This window comes from Papaver somniferum, chromosome 2 (genome assembly GCF_003573695.1).
Source record: "Papaver somniferum cultivar HN1 chromosome 2, ASM357369v1, whole genome shotgun sequence".
NCBI classification, from domain to species: domain Eukaryota; kingdom Viridiplantae; phylum Streptophyta; class Magnoliopsida; order Ranunculales; family Papaveraceae; genus Papaver; species Papaver somniferum.
Window position 1 is genome coordinate 94,829,002 of NC_039359.1, and position 17,692 is coordinate 94,846,693.

A 17,692-nucleotide genomic window follows, 5' to 3' on the forward strand; every position below is an offset into this window, starting at 1 on the left:
CATGTTGATTTAGTAGACATGAATAGGAATTTCATATCTGTGATTGTTAATATGGATGCTAGAAGTGAACATAGTCTCTTAAACTGCATGTATGGGGCCCTTTCGGATGAGGGATGGACTAGCCAGTGGGAGTATTTAGATCAACTAGCCTCTAGATATGACTGCCCTTGGGTTATAATAGGTGATTTGAATTTTGTCATTAGGCAAGAAGAGAAAATAGGTGGAAATTTGATACCTCAAACTCATTTAGATGATGTAAATGACCACATTAGTCATTTAGGTTTATCTGATATTAATTTCATGCATGGGTAATCCAATGACATGGAATAATCGCAGAAGTGGATCTGCATTGATAATCGAAAGATTGGATAGAGCAATGGAAAATGGGGATTGGTTTGCTTATTTCCAAAATGACATTGTCTACCACCTGACTAGTATAGGTAGTGACCATCTGCCTATTCTTCTTATTAGTTCTAGAGACCAGAATCCTACTAAGAAACCAAACAGGTTTAATAAGTGCTGGTTAATGGATGATAGATGTAGAGATGTGGTGGCTAATAACTGGAATACAGATTTGGTTGGGTCTTACTATGTGGAAAAGACATAAACCCATTCAAATCAATGTTATGGCTCTCAATACTTTTGTCTTCAAACTGAATTCTGTGGAATCTTGCGAAACCATCATCGACAATGGTTCGTGGGTAGTAGGTGGTCATATGCTGGCTGTCCAAAAATATGAAAACCAAAAAGAAGTCAAATATCATATATTCTCAAGCCAAATATGGCGTATCCAGTTAAGAAATTCGCTTCTTGAGAACCTTAATGTTCAGGTTATTGATGACATATGCAAGGATATAGGGAAAAGGATAGCAGTAGAACCAGAAAATTGCAGGACATGTGGTACAAAGCTTATTACCATTTGGGTTGAAGTGTATCTCAATAAACCACTTAAAAAAGGATGATGGCTATACAATGCTATATCTAACAAAAATGCACTGGGAAAAGTATCATTTCAAAAAATAGCCGCAGAAAATCTGTAAAGAATGCTTTGTGATAGAGCATAACGCGTCAACCTGTGAGACAATTTCAAACCAACTCAAAATGGTGGCCTATACTCCAGAGGAATTTTACCAATGGTGCCAAAATCATCCAGATGGTCAAGCGCTCATGGATGCCCTTGCAGAAGAAGATGGGTGCCTTGATAAGAATCGTGCCTTATCTTCATCTGCAAAACCAATTATTTCAGAAGAAGGAGAGGGGTCTAACAACAGAAAGCGATTGAGAAATACAGATACTGAAACAGATGATTTGGAGATTGTGGTCTCTCATCAACCAAACCTCAATCATATAAACTCAATTTTTTAACCCTCTGAAACTGTATCTTCGACTGCCACTAAGATGAACCATTAAGTTACTATGATATCTACTGCAAATCAAATCGTGGAGGGTGATGTAGAGATGCATGACGGAGCTTTTGATACACATGTTCTTGGAAATATCAATAATGGAGCACATGATGGAACTGCAAACAAGATTTTTTTCTATAACCTATTTTCAATTTTATCAATTTTAATTTCTAGGATTTTCAAAATTGGGGTTTTTAATTACTATCCTTATTATCTGTCTGGTTGTTTCAATTTGGATTCCATTAATATCATGTTGAGCATTTATCATCAAATAGCTCATAATCGAACAAAACCCATCGTTTAAAAACCATCCATTTTGTTAGTTACTGTCTCAGTTTTTGGTGCAACTCTTTTATTGGTGATATCTTTCTGTCTCTCTTGTTTTTACCTTATAATTTTAGGTTTATTAGTGTGGAATCTGAGATTCTGAGATACAAAAGGGTTGAAATCCCTGTGAGCTGCCTTAACATATTTGTCATAAGGTTTTTTGACCCTGTTAAAACCAATAGCAACAAGGTTAAGCATAATTCTAATCTGAAAAACAGGAGATTTCAAACTAGCCCTCATAGTTGTGGGAAAAAAAGGAATTTTTGGTGTGTGCATAATCTTGATTGTTGTTCTTGTTTGAAAACTTTAGTAGCATGAAAATCTTGGCATGGAATGTGCAAGGGTTTGGAAACAAGTACACTAGGCAACATGTTAGAGAACTAATCAAGGCTAATGACCCAGACATTATATTTCTGTCCGAAACTACGACTATGAATTCTAAGATGGTTAGGTATACTTACACATATAATTATATGAATTATCTGTATGTGAACCCTATAGGTGCTTTCAGAGGTTTATTTATGCTTTGCAAAGATGGTATGCATGTTGATTTAGTAGACATGAATAGGAATTTCATTTCTGTGATTGTTAATATGGATGCTAGAAGTGGACATAGTCTCTTAAACTTCATGTATGGGGGCCCTTTCGGATGAGGGATGGACTAGACAGTGGGAGTATTTAGATCAACTAGCCTCTAGATATGACTGCCCTTAGGTTATAATAGGTGATTTAAATTTTGTCATTAGGAAAGAAGAGAAAATAAGTGGAAATTTGATACCTCGAACTCTTTCAGATGATATAAATGACTACATTATTCATATAGTTTATCTGATGTTAATTTCATGCATGGGTAATCCAATGACATGGACTAATCGTAGAAGTGGGTCTGCATTGATAATGGAAAGATCGGATAGAGCAATGGAAAATGGGGATTGGTTTGCTTATTTCCCAAATGCCATTGTCTACCACCTGACTAGTATAGGTAGTGACCATCTGCCTATTCTTCTTGTTAGTTCTAGAGACTAGAATCCTACTAAGAAACCAAACAGGTTTCATAAGTGATGGTTAATGGATGATAGGTGTAGAGATGTGGTGGCTAATAACTAGAATACAGATTTGGTTGGGTCTTATGCTTTTAGACACACAAGATGTCTTTACAATGTTAAAGTTGCCTTAAGGAAATGGAATTATCAATCTTTTGGTAATATCCAGAGCCATATTGCTGATTTGGAAAAATAGTTAGCTGAGGCAAATGTGAGTGTTGGATCTCTAGGTAGGAATGAGGATATGATTAGAATAGAAGATGATCTTAAATATTGATACAACGTTCAGCATGAATATTATATTCAAAGAGCTAAAGAGACTATATTAACTTTTGATGATAAAAACACTAGGTATTTTCATGATAAAGTTAAGTATAGGAAGAGAAGAACTCAAATAGATTGCCTGCAAAATAGTATTGGTATTTGGATCACTGATAGGGCTATGTTAGCTTCAGAGCTTAAGGATTATTTTGAGAAAATAAGTAAAACGACTAATCCACTAACTGATAGTACTTTTTTAAATATGATTCAGCCTTGTATTTCCGAGGAGGAGAATGAATTTCTTATTCATGCTCCTACTGATGAAGAAATCAAGGGAATTGCGTGACAAATGCAACCTTGGACTAGCCCAGGGCCTGATGGGTATCCACCAGGATTTTATCAACAGATGTGGGACATAGTTGGTAGTGATACCATTAATATGTTAAGGCGTTTTTTAGTTCAGGCTTGCTACTTAAGCAAATGAATCATAGTTTTGTGTCTCTCATTCCTAAGACCGATACTCCTAGAACAGCGACTGACTACAGACCTATTAGCCTGAGCAATGTGAGCTATAAAATTATTTCTAAGCTACTTGATAGTAGGCTTAAAACTGTCATGGACAAGTTTATAAGCCCATATCAAGCGGCCTTTCTATCTTCTAGGCAGATCACAGATAACATTGTAATCGCTCATGAACTGGTAGATACCATAAGGAAAAATAAGTCTATTTCTGGGCTTATGGATGTGAAATTAGATATGTCGAAAGCTTTCGTAGAATAGAATGGAAGTTTGTGATTGACATTCTACGCAGGTTAGGCTTTCATGACCACTGGTGCAAAACGATTGAGCAGTGCATTACTACAGTGTCAACATATATCCTTTTGAATGGTTCGCCAGGTGAGGTTTTCTACCCTACAAGGGGTCTCTGACAAGGAGACCCCTTGTCTCCTTATTTGTTCATAATATGTATGGATATATTTTACAAAATGTTGATAATAGAAGAGATAAATAAAGAGATTAAGGGGGTAAAAGCTTCTAAGACTGGTCCTCTAGTTAGTCACTTGTTTTTTGCTGACGATTGTTTGGTGTTTGCTAGGGCTACTGTGAAGGGTGCTAGGAGTTTGGAGAATATGCTATGGCTGTTTAGTAAGTTCTCTGGACAAGCTATAAATTTCGACAAATCAGGTATAGCTTTTAGCCCTAAAACAAATCCTAGAACAATTAGTCAGATTTTTAGCATCCTTAACATAAAAAAACTAGGATTCCAGGATAAGTACTTAGGGGTAACATAAAACAACTAGGATTCCAGGATAAGTACTTAGGGGTACCGTTGTTGATTCAGAGGAACAAAGTTGAAACCTTTAGCGGCCTTATGGATAATTTTGATAAAAGACTAGCAACTTGGAAAGGAAAATATGTCAATCATCCTGGTAGGACTGTTTTGATTCAGTCAGTCCTAGGAATTATGGCTTCCCATCATTTAGCGGTTTTCCCGATGCCCAAAAAACTGACTGATAGAGTGGATGATGTACAACGTAGGTTTGGTGGAACAAAAAAGGATCAAACAGAGGATTATTATTTAGAAACTGGGACAATGTTAGTCCTAGGTGGTCTAAACATCAAAAAAACAGAACACTTGAATTCTGCTTTGTTAGCTAAGTTAGCGTGGAGACTAGTTACAGAACAAGATGCTTTGTGGACTAGGATCTATAAGGAAAAGTATTTTCCTAATAGTAATCCACTTCACTCTGTTAAGGAAGATTCTGTTTCTTGGGTTTGGAAAGGGGTTTGTCGAGGCCTGGAGATTATTAGGAAACACTATTATTGGGAGGTTGATGACGGTAAATCAATTGAAATATGGAAAGACAGATGCGTTCCAAATAGAACTGTTTTACTAGATTCAACTAATGCATCTTTTAATATAAAATCTATTAGTCAGTTAATTTTGCCAAATGAATGCAAATGGAATATGGATCTGCTAAATTCTTTGTTTGATAGGAATACAGTTCAAGATATCTGTGACATAAGAATTCCTACTTTAGGCTCTGATGTTTTGAGATGGAAACCAGACCATAATGGGTTTTTTAGTGTTAAATCTTCTTACAGAGTCATCGTTTCTGATTTATATGGGAATAAACAACCTGATTTTCCATGGAAGAATCTTTGGAAGCTTCATCTTCCACAAAAAATTAAACATTTTCTGTGGAAATGTGTAAATGATTGTCTTCCTGTTAGACAGAAACTTGCTAGGTCTGTGGTGGATATAGACAGTAAGTGTCCACTTTGTGGAGATGAAATTGAAACTTCGTATAATTTGTTAGTTGACAGTCAGGTAACAAAAAACTTGTTATGTGTTGTTAATCCTAACTTTGCAGGTGTTGTGGGAAATAGGTCGTTGAAGGAATGGATTGCAGATTGGTTTAATGGACCAGCAGCAATTGTAGAGAATCAAAATAACTTAATAAATCTTATAAGTTTTGTCTTATGGCATGTCTGGAAACTTAGGTGTGCGGTGGTTTTTGATGGTGCAGTGATTCAAATTGATCTTTTTGTTAGGCAAGTTAACAGAGATGTAAATGACTGGAAAAATAATTCAGTCAGATGAAGAGTAAGTAATTTGTCCAATGGACATGCTCATACTATTATACCATGGGCACTTCCAGATAGTAATTTTGTAAAAGTTAATTTTGATGCTTCTTCTATGAAGGAAAACAAAAATATGGGTATAGGGCTAACTATGTTTTATGATGCAGGGGAGTGTAGAGAAACAATATCAATAACATGCATAACACAAGATGAGGATCAAGCAGAGGCCTTAGCGGCACTGGAAGCAATCAAGTGGGCTAAGGGGGCTGCATTGGAGTGTCTGCACTTGGAAGGAGACTTTCAGAATGTGGTTAATGCAATAAATGGTAGTGTTGGATCGATTAGATGGACAAATAATAATGTCATCTCTGATTGTAAAGAGATGTTAAAACAATTTCAAGTGTGGAAGTGCAATTATGTACCTAAGGAGTCAAATGAAGTCGCAAATTCACTACACCATTTTTTCCGATTCGAAACGGTTATTGAGCGTTACGAATCGGGGTTGTAACTGTTCCGGACCGTTACTAAAAGGGGTGCTACAATTTTTTTGTAACGGTTCAGCAACCGTTACGATTTTTTTTGTAACGGCGCTTGTAACAGCGAAGAGCCGTTACTACGTGGCACTGTCGTAACATGCGAGAGCCGTTACGAATATATATAGTAACAAAACGTTGTAACAAGCTGAAGCCGTTACAAATTTTTTGCAACAGTAAAAATATTACTGCCGGTCAACCTTGACCTGGGCAAAATCAGTCAGCAATGACCAATTTTGACCAGGTCAAGGTTGACCGTCAGCTCATTCTCGGCCGGAATACGCCGGAATTCAAAATAACCACCTGCATACACCTTTCATATATCCTTCACAATCAACATTATTTTTTTTCAATCAAATTCATGTCCATTCAATCAATTCTAATCACATTCAAATGGATCCATACAAAGGATTCATATAAAATAGAACTTAAATTATTCTAAGTATCAAATAGTAGGGGAATGTATACAAATTCCCGTAAGTATCAGTTCATAGAAATTCCTATGTTCACAAATTTATATAACTTAGACTGTACATAGAAACTTACTGCAAATTTTCTATGTTCACAGCTAGAGCTGATAAACCAACTTGAAGCTGCAAATTTTAAGACTTCAAGTTCGAAATCCATGCATAAAGTTATAGATGAAAAGTATCTGCTAAGTTTAAACTTCCTAAGCATATATACCAACCTATGTTAAAAGCAGAAAAAACTTCAAAAAAATATAAATTAGGGAGAAGAACAATGAGAAATACTTACTGTGGTTTTGTAATAAGAACAAGCCCATGATTTAGTCATCATGAGCTTCAACTGAAACTGCAACCACTGATCCAGGCCATCATTGCAATTGGTCTTGAAACAAACCAAAGTCCATAAGCTCTCTCGCACGCGCAACAAGCAAAAATCCCGTAAGAAACATGGAATCTAGAAATATACAAGTTAAGTACTTACCCGGTATTCTAGCAGGTAAACAAGTTGATGCCAATCCAGCTGTAGTTCACTTCCCACCACCATAATACCTCGCAAGTATAAATTGAAGGTCAAAAACCACGCCTCTTAAACTTTATAGTACAAATATAACCAAGTGAAGTACTTACCAGGGATTGATATTTCCCCGGCTGGCTACTGCTGCTTCAGCTGACCTTGCGAGAAGTCCCCTGTGCATTCACATATAACAGAACAAAATCCACCCACACATATACAAAAAAAAGAAGGGAAAATAAGCCTAAATACTTGTTATGCAGCACTGCAGAAGTTGCTTCAAGTAAATCTATTCTTATGCACAACTGCATAAGAGTATGTGTATCAGTCAGCATACATACAAAAGTGTGAATTGGAAAAAAAGGGGAAAATAAGCCTAAAAACTTGTTATGCACCACTGCATAAGAGCATACGTAAAAAATTTTGAACTACATAAAAAGACCAAAAAGAACCATATGAGTTGAGGCAGATACTATGCGATGCTCAAAAAGTTTGACACATCAAAAAGAAAGAGATGGTGTGTCGTAACTTGAGAGGAACATCTTTGGATGAAGCACATATCCTCCAAATCCAACGTCTCTGAAGGTCGCTGCATACTTGTTGGCACTCACAGTTATTGCATCTGGCTTGGAAATAGTATCGATACACACCTTGGCAAGATGTAAGGGTACAGGATCTCCGTGAATTATTTCTCCTAAACCACCAGTACAGATGTTACCAGTTGCAACCACTTGACCCTCGAAGTTCAGTAATGAACATCGCGGCATGCCATGTACTCCTGATGCAGCTGGTGAACTCGTAGCATCTTGTGGAGATGATAGAGGTGAAGCAGAAACACCCTGTGGAGATGATAGAGGTGAAGCAGAAACACCCTGTGGAGATGGAGCTTTTGAGGTGCTGGCCAAGTTTGATCCAACTGATGCTGGCATTGCAGATTGGATATCTTGAACTATGTGGCATAATTTGCTAAGTCCTTCGATTAGAACCCCCACCTTTCCACCTAGTTCTTCCACCATTTGAGTAACACCACCCTCCTTCTGTTTCAACTCATTGACCTTGTGACGCGCAGGAGCAGAAAGTTGGACTTGTGTACGAGATACAAGACCAAGAAAACGAGCCCGTTCTCTAGTATCCTTTCCAAAAGCCACAACAAGTGCACAAAGTTCCTCTACTGGAAGACCTACATCCAGTTTTTCTTTGATCTCTTCTTGCGCCTTCTTCAGCTTATCCTGTTGTGCCAAGCATAACAATCGAGAAAATTATAATATGTTTAACTAAAAACAATGAGAAGACTTGAAATAACTGAAAAGTGAACTGACTCACAGCATATGGATGGGCGCTAGGTAAGATTGAACAACTCTCTTGTGTATCAGCTTTAATCCACACATCCTCAGGACTGATCTCTACATCAGGATTCTCGGCCTCCTACATTTACAGAGATCGAGACAAGTTGTGAATATATCAGAGTTTGAGGCATTATTGAAATACAACAGAGATGGGGAAAATTGTGAATGTAGAAGAGATCGAGAAAACTTACGTACCAATTCAGCTCTGACCAAACAATGAGGTTTGAGACCGGAACAATGTGTGTAGCCATATTGTTGTCTTTTCCGCTTATGGTCAATTCTACTTTGCGCTGCCTTTTCTGCTTTTTCATTCTCACAAAATTTTATCCAATCCTCTTCTCTTACAGTTGGTGGAACATGTAGAATCCTTTCTTCATGAGTAGGGTACAAATCATAATGATCGGTACGTAACTCAGTTTTAAATCTCCTCCATGGACCAGCCTGGACTTCTGAACAATATCCTTCGATGTTTCAGGGATATTAAATTCGTCCTGTAAAGTCAGATCTCATTAATGGCTTACTGAGGATACAACCACTATAAAAGAAGTTAAAGGAGTGAACAACAACTGAGGATACAACCCTCATTAAGGTAAGTTTTGTACCTTAAGGGTATTCCAAACATCATCCTTATGCTTCTGAGGCACAAGCTTCCAGTTTTTGTATGAAACATGCACATGTGTACGAACCAATGAGCCCTTCCGGTGACTAACTGTCGTGCAGTTCCTGGAAACTGGTTGTCCATACTCATTGACGACTACTGCTGCCATATCCTGGAAAGAAAAAAAACATCATGAAAGAAAATATTGCACAAGAGAAAACATATCACAGAACAAGCGAATAAAACAAATAACACCTCTCAAATAATAAGCGATCAAATAAAACAAAACAAAAGAAAAACAAGAGCAAAACAAAGGCAGTCGTTCTTTTTATAGATATTCGTGAAGCGCAACACATTGCAAAGGTGGCATCAGTTTCATTTCAAATAGAACCAATTGAAAGCAACTTTTTGAAATTCTCATTGTCAGTAAGAACTGATTGATAAGCTGTAGGAACTTCAAATTTATCTACTGAACAAGTTAACCCCTGATGTGAGTGCAACACCACGGACCATCCCTCATCTGTAAGATCCTTCGAGTAGAACACTTGAGTCGCTTCAGATGCAAGGATAAACGGCTCATCGGACACTCTAACTTTGTTTTTCATCTTGGATAAGTTGACCTTTATAACTTTCGAAACTGCATCAACCTTACACGCATCTTATCTCCAACACTAACCCAATCACAACAGAAAACAGTTTCTTCAAACTCCATGTAATTCAAGACGATAATCTCTTTAATAACTCCGTAATAAGTTATTTATGCTTCCTCGGCCGACTTCGCTTTCAGTCTTGTAAAAGCTTTCATTGATACACCACTGTTTTGCGATATATTCTTCGCCTCACAACCTAGTGTGCTAAAAGTAAAGCCATTGACTTGGTATTTCCTGTAGGATCGTGCCTTAAAGAGGGGTCCTTGCACGAGTCTCCAAAGTGTTGAATCAGTCTCTTTGGCTTCTATCAACTATAAAAGTTCATGTTGGAGTTAGTATCACAACCAAAAACATAACAAGTTGGGATGAAAGATTTAAGATATCATGTTACCTCGTCGCGCAACCATACATGAAAACTCTTTGAGGTCTGCTGACCATTAGACGTGTTGCCGCTAACATAGGAATCATACTTCCTGCAACCACATAAAAATAGTATCAAATAATGAAAACATCTTAATGCATCAATGAAACTGCTATCTCAAATAAAACCAAATACATAGACATTGATACTTCAAAGAACAAACAAATAGCATAACTCTAGCATACTACACAACAATTTAAAATTCACATTGAAGCAGTAATGTTTACCTTCGCCAGTCATCTATCTCAAAATACTTAGATAGGATCCAGCTGCGACATTGTTCAAATTATACTTGAGTTAAAGTCATACTCTTTCCAGTACTTAGAGGCATCTCATCTGCAAACTCATAGTCATCATCTAAAAAAGCCCGTCGAGTATGTTTATGAGTACCATCACCATCATCTGACATGACATCCATAAAAAATAAGCTAGCTTCTCGCAACGAATACCCTCTCGCAATGCATCCCTCAATGTACCTTTTATTGCGCACTAACCCTTTAAAGCCTTTCATTAACCTACAAAGAATAGTAAAGTGTAGAAGCTGTCAAGGCCTTATCAAGCATGATTCTTATACTAAGTTGTCAACTTCATAAAATTTCAGAAGAAAAAAACTTCAAATATAAACTTTCTTAATCAAAGTATCTTACACTCAGCACCTGACATTCCATATAACATTCTCAAATTCAATTCAATCTATAAAGCAAGGGTTTGTACCCTCCATATCAGCACTAGCATAACACACATAGATGTTAAAAGACACAACCTTTCAATAATGAGAACTAACAGTTCCACTCCTTTTTATGGTTACCATTGGATTTTTATACTACTGTGTTAGTCCAGTCATGCATTTAACAACTGAGTTCCACTAAATAATTACAACACTAGCAATTTCTAATAAGGACATTACGGATTCGCAAATAGTATATTCACGAAATAAAGTCATCCTCTAGCATAAAAGAAATTAATCATGACAGCACAATAAACAAAATTGCTAAACAGGGGAAATAGTCAAGTGGGAAATTTACCTCTCAAAGGGGTACATCCACCTAAATCTGACCGGACCGCAGATTAAAGCTTCATCTGCCAGATCAATCATCAGGTGGATACTAATGACAAAGAAGGATGGAGGAAAGTATTTTTCTAGAACACACATCGCCTCCACCAAACTAGCTTTAGCTTGTAAAAGATGCTCTCTTTTTATAACCTTCGCACATAAGATATTGAAAAATAAACTAATCCGGAGAAGAGCAACTCGCAGATCTTTAGGAAATAAAGTTGCAGTATGAACAAGCAGTGGAAACAAAGACTGCATCATAACATGGTAATCATGAGACTTTAAATTCTTCAACTCCGGTGGATTTATACCAACGTTGTTGCAAAGATTGGAACAGAAATTTGAAGGCACCCTTAAATTCTTCAAAACTGTACAGAAAGCAACTTTTTCATCCTTTGTTAAGGCAAAAGATTCCATTGTTGTCTTGCCCGTGTTTTCATCCTCTTTCAACCATAACCGCTTTTTAATCCCCATAGCTTCCATATCTTTACGTGCATTAAGACCATCTTTTGACTTGTTATTTCCCAATACAGTATTAACAATGTGCTCAGTTATATTCTTCTCGGTATGCATCACATCTGTACAGTGACGAACTGTGTTCGCTCCCCAATACGGAAAATCATAAAGAATGGACCTTCGAGAAAATAAAGAGTGATCGGAAATTTCTTCATCAGCATACCCTTCAGTCCCTCTTTTACGTTTCTTTGATGGTGGTTTTCCTTTAACCTGTTTTCTTTTCGAATTAGCTACCATCTCTTGAACTTGCAATCCTGTTAGTGGCCATGAAGCTTTACCATGCTCAACTCCTCCACTGAAGTTTGTTTTATCATCTCTAAACTTGTGTTTCGTTGGCAGCCATCTTCGATGTCCCATATAACACAACTTCTTACTATATGGCAGCCACTCAGCATCTGTTTCTTCTCCACAACTTGGACAAGCAAAATACCCATGAGTTACACATCCAGAAAGAGTCCCTAATGCTGGAAAATCATGAATTGCTCATAACAACCTAGCTCTCATCAGAAATTCAGAACCGGTGAAGCTGTCGAAAGTCATAACACCATCATTCCATAACTCTTTCAACTCTTCAATCAATGGTTGTAAGTAAACATCGATATCTTTACCTGATGCTCTCGGGTCTGATATCAACAAACATAACATAAAAAACTCCCTCTTCATACACATCGACGGAGGAAGATTATACGGACAGAGAATTACCGGCCAACAGCTGTAATTGAGACCAAAGCATCCATTGGGGTTGAAGTCGTCGGTTGCTATACCAAGTGTAACATTCCGTGCTTCCTTAGCAAACTCTGGACAAAAACTATCCGCACAACACCAAGCTGAAGAATCAACGGGATGACGCATTACATTGATATCTTTCTGTGCTCTAAAATGCCAAAGCATCGCCTCTGCTATCCATGGTATACTATGAAATCTTTTGAGCCTTGCAATTATTGGAAAGTGTCTCAACGTCTTCTGCGCAACTTGAGTAAGTTTTCTCTCATCATTGAAAACTCTTACATACCGCGGTTCTTAACATACAGGGCACTTCAGCAATGAACTCTTATCCTTCCAATAGAGTATACAATCATTCACGCAAGCATCGTAGGTTACATAATCCATCCCCAACTCTTGAATTATCTTCTTGACATCTGGAAACTTACTTGGCAGGGTGTTTTCTTCGGGAAGAAACTCTTTTATCAATTCTAACATTGCAGTCATACCATTATCTGAAATCGCATACTGAGTCTTTATGTTGTTCACCATTATCGCTACATACAACGCCGACTTTCCTTTAGGACACGAAGGATACAATGGTACTCTTGCTCGCTCGGCCGCTGATAACTTTTTCTTACAACACCCCTTGGTCCCAACATTCTCATCCACATCCACATTTGTTGTAACATTCTCTTCCACATCCACACCTGCTGTAACATTCTCATCCACATCAACTCCTCCTGTGACATTCACATCCATATCCATAGCAGATGTAACATTCCCATCCACATCCACACCTACTGTAACATTCCCATCCATACCTGCTGTAGTGTTATCCCTATGTCTTGACCGTGCTTCTACTGAACTTTCACCATGATGACGCCATGTTGTATACGTCAAACAAATACCATATTTGAGAAAATGCAATGATATCTTACTAAGTGAAACTGAACCTTTACCATTCATACAATTTCTACAAGGACATGAAAATAAAACCCTCCCACCACCATTATTCTTGGCAAACTGTATAAATGACCTCACGCCTTGTATGTATTCATCAGACTTACGGTCACACTTCATCCATTTCTTGTTCTCATCAGATGACATATTACCCTTCAAAATAAACTTTATAGGATCAAACCAAGTACTTAGTCCTAGTGGTGGGTTTGCCGAAGCCCTCATGAAAACGACAGAAACATCCTCTCAACGAGGAGAGGATGAGCTACAAGTAGTTCATAGAAAACAGATTACAAAGAAAACAAAGTTCATACATATGGTATGCAAGTTTTGTAACATTGTCTCAATTAACTGACTCACATCACATTTTTTTTAATGATGTTATATTTGAAGGTGAATATGTTTCTACAGATGGACAAAAACAGACGATTATGTTCAAACAATGTACGTAGTCCTAGTGATAGGGTTTTCGAAGCCCTGGCCGAATAACTTCACATGCTAGTTTACATAAAACACCATAATCTTAACATGCTATAAAGAAAAAATTAATTCATACTAATTGAAACCCTAAGACTAAATTAAACAAATCAGTTCATACTAATTGAAAACCTAAAAATAAAAGTAAAAAAAAATCAATTCATACTAATTAAAATTAAACAAATCAATTCTTATACCTTCAATTTCAGCTCTTTGGAGTTTTTCAAAGTTCTCCAGTCTTTCAAACCCTAACAGGAAATCAGAATATCAGTTAGTATATATCCTTCAAATCCTAAAACTTGATTTAACAGATGATAAAACAAATACCTTCAAAGTTCTTCAGCTCTTCCACAGATAAAACCCTGAAATAAGAGAAAAAAATCGTATCAGATTTATATCAGATAAAAATAAACCTAAAACGAAATCAGAAATAGAAATCACAATAGATTTATCAGATGGAAAAACCCTAAAATTAAAAACCCCAATGAAAAAAACAGACGATGATTGAATGAATAATAAAAAAAAAACTTAAGATTGAAATAACAGATCGAGAAATTTGAATACTAACTGATTTGAAGCTTACGATTGAAATAACAGATCGAAAAATGTTTTTGATAATTTTCTGGTATCTTCTGCGGAGGCAACGAGATGAGAAACGAAGAGAGAAAGAGAAAGTGAAAAAAATGAAATGAGTGTACTCGATGAAACCCTTATCTCTTCACGAGCTTATCTCTTCAGGGGAGGAATAATACACTAGCTTAGTGAACTTGGGTGGAAAAAGGGGGCACACGGCTGAATGGCACACGCGCAATAATATCTGTTACCGGCTCTAGTGTCACCAAGCGTGTGACTGACACACGTAAAAATTAGCATGTTACTATTCGTAACAGTTTCCCCCTGTTACGAATCTGGAAAAAAATTTCGTAACGGCTCCTCCCTATTACGTCTAGATTGTAACGGCCATTTGTAACATAAAAGTTTGTAACGGCTGCTGGGCCGTTAAAAAATTTAGTTGCAATTCGGGGAAAATGGTGCAGTGATTATTTAGCAAAAACTGCTAGGACAAGTAGAGTGTCAAAATTGTGGGTTTCTGTTTTTCCCATTTGGCTTAAAACTCTCATTAGAAATAAACTAGATGTAATCGTTCGATTCTATCTCAATAAAATTTCTTTTCCTATTAAAAAAAAACCTAAAGCTAACACTACAGTATATACAATGGCTGGACATATAATCAAAGAAAAATTATTATATTCCGTGAACAAACTAAAGCGCTGCAGATCTTTCTAAGGTTTGAGACAATATCTTCCGGATGTTCAGTTCATTCTAAAACTTAACAAACTCAATCAAGAGGGAGGATCCACTCACACCCTTATAATCACACTATCTCACACTTCAATCAAGAGGGAGGATCCACATTTATTGGATAAATATGTATTTAATAACATCAATAAAATACAAATGGAATCACTTGCGTTACCTCCCTCTTAAAAATTAATAATTTGCATTACCTCCCCTACAGAAATAAAATTAGCAAAACCTCCTCTCGTCAATAATTCCGTATTTTCCAGGTTAGTTGACTCGGCATTAACTTACACATGTTTTTTTATTTTTTTGGGGTAATTTGCGTTACCTCCCTTATAAAGATTGGTATTTGCGTTATCTCCCCTGCAAAGATTGGTAATCTGCATTACCTTCCCTACAAAAAATCACGTGTAAGTTAGCGCTGAGTCAGTAAACTTGGAATAGACGGAATTACCGACGAAAGGAGGTTTTGCTAATTTTATTTTCTTAGAGAAGGTAATGCAAATTACCAATCTTTACAGGGAGGTAACACAAATTACCCAACATAAATAAAACAGAAACAGGAATATATATAGATACCTGAAGCTCAGTGGAACGAGAAGTCATTTTTGTTAAAGGCTCACAGCAAAGACTTTTAGGTCTTTCCCACTCCCCTGGTTGATTTTAAGTTAATAACTCCAAATACTCAACACTGCAGAAAAATGCAACATAACAAGAAGCACTGGACAGCAAGGGGAACAACTATAATATCTTCATTAAAAAACATGACACGCCACTTCTTACATACATATTAGTTTAACTTAATAACCCAATAACTATAAACAAACATCAAAGTTAACCAACCAATGAAGCTAATGCTTCTAAGATGTGGCTACTGTTGTTCGCCAGTTGAACCTGTTGCTGCTCCTGATGCTAGTTTCTGTCTCTTCTCGCTAACTTTCTCGCTTACTTTGTTTTTTGCTATAAGGCCACTAAGCTATCGCCCACCTAACCAGAAGCACCACCACCACCACCAGTTTTGCAATCAGCAGACTACCATCACAGCACTATCAGACAAACACTAATTTCACCATAGCTAACACCAGAAACCCGTAAAATCAATACAAGTATGGGTGTTCAGCATCAACACTGACACACATACCGCCAATTGTTGAAGACGGAGTTTATAAAAAAGAAAACCTAAAATATAGACTGAAATGAAATGGTGGCATCTTGAAATCCCAGAAAGCTGTTCACTGATCCAATAAGTCTAGTCATGAGCTAAAAAATTTCAAAGTTTATGCCCTAAAGTTTCCTAAAATGCTGCAACTTTAACAATTTTGATCACTTGGTTTTGTAATTTGTTGCAAAAAGCTTTCAAATTCATGGATCAGGTAAATAAATCATCACTACTTAAATTGAAAAGAACAACAGAGATATTCATACTTGTACTTACAGTGATTGAGATCAAAGTTTGTGATCTTTCAATACAATCGATGGAATTTGAATTATAAAAACCCTAGCGCCGAGCAGAGGAGATATAGGATTTGGGGTACTAGAAACTCATTGGCACTCGCCACCGTCACCGTGTGAACACTAAATTTTACCCGACAGTTAGATCTCATGCGGTAGACCCAACGTTGGAGATGTCTACCGACTTGGTTGTTGGACACGCTTGGTTGGGCATCTCGAAGTTACTTTTTAGCTTCTAAAAATTAACAAAAAAGAAAAAAAAAAAAATCATGCGGGACACAATTTTAAAGCAACTTCTACAATTTAAAAAAGCTAAATTTGTGAAACAATAATAGTTTTGTTTCCAACATCTGTAGTTGGTATTTAAACGCACTAATAAAGTTTATTAAATTCCTACCATATTCCTCCCTCTCTTGAAAATATAATTGATTTATTAGCATTTCGCCATCACTTTTACAAATTGGAACTAACATATATTGTCCAAGTCTGTTCATGACCTTCGGACACTTGGATGCCATTCAGGTCTAGCAACCATTTATCCATGCCCATTTGTACCGTCTTGGTTGAAACAGACAAGACAGGCTAAAAATAGACGGAGTACCAAATACAACCCAAACTGACAAGGAGTTAAAACTTTATACAAAAGTTTAAGTTCAACCACACAATTCGTAACCATCAAAAATTCGAATACAAAAGTAGACTTGCACCTAAATTCCGATCATCAAAAACACTATTCATCTCTTTCCTAGAACTTAAAACATCCTCTTCATTTCTCTATACTCCATCTTTCTAACACATTGTCAAGTATGGAGCCTTTAGCCATACTCGCATTAACAGGTGGTGTCATTGGACAGATGGGTGTGGTCGCACTCCGGTTTCAGCCGGCTTTTAACTTTATTTGCAAGTTCATCGACTGCCTCAGAAACCCTCGCCCTCCACCTCCTCCGTCCGAAACCGCTGCAAGACTTATGGAAGCCGTAGAAGAGCGTCTTTTAGCTTAAATGTCCTGGATTTCAGAAAATGTTTGTTGTAAATATTCTACCTCTTAATCATCTAACACATGCATATTTCTTGATATGC

The 17,692-nt window shown here is 36.9% G+C and overlaps 1 protein-coding gene across 5 annotated transcripts; it reads right to left on the reverse strand.

The window, feature by feature from the left end:
- Window positions 1-9,398: 9,398 nt before the first annotated feature.
- LOC113348456 lies at window positions 9,399-16,831 on the reverse strand. Of its 5 annotated transcripts, none has more exons than XM_026592230.1 (9): window positions 16,596-16,831; window positions 15,740-16,147; window positions 15,489-15,554; window positions 14,186-14,220; window positions 14,056-14,106; window positions 11,175-13,537; window positions 10,377-10,664; window positions 10,120-10,201; window positions 9,399-10,039 (listed from the first exon to the last, which is right to left on the reverse strand). In XM_026592230.1, exons 6-7 carry the CDS (start codon window positions 12,074-12,076, stop codon window positions 10,436-10,438), a joined length of 1,131 nt encoding a protein of 376 aa, XP_026448015.1. In that variant the 5' UTR covers window positions 12,077-13,537; window positions 14,056-14,106; window positions 14,186-14,220; window positions 15,489-15,554; window positions 15,740-16,147; window positions 16,596-16,831; the 3' UTR covers window positions 9,399-10,039; window positions 10,120-10,201; window positions 10,377-10,435. The 5 variants fall into 5 exon arrangements, 4 of the variants coding, with proteins under 4 accessions (XP_026448015.1, XP_026448014.1, XP_026448016.1 ...); XM_026592229.1 differs by having other exon boundaries at window positions 15,740-16,395; XM_026592231.1 differs by having other exon boundaries at window positions 16,586-16,831.
- Window positions 16,832-17,692: the final 861 nt, after the last annotated feature.

What these genes read in the sequence shown, in the direction of transcription:
- LOC113348456 (XM_026592230.1), bottom strand. Translation starts at nt 12,076, where the DNA reads ATGGGACATCGAAGATGGCTGCCAACGAAACACAAGTTTAGAGATGAT. An exon ending in TGGATGTACCCCTTTGAGAG is followed by an intron (nt 10,665 to 11,174) that starts GTAAATTTCCCA and finishes TATTCTTTGTAG; the next exon opens with GTTAATGAAAGGCTTTAAAG.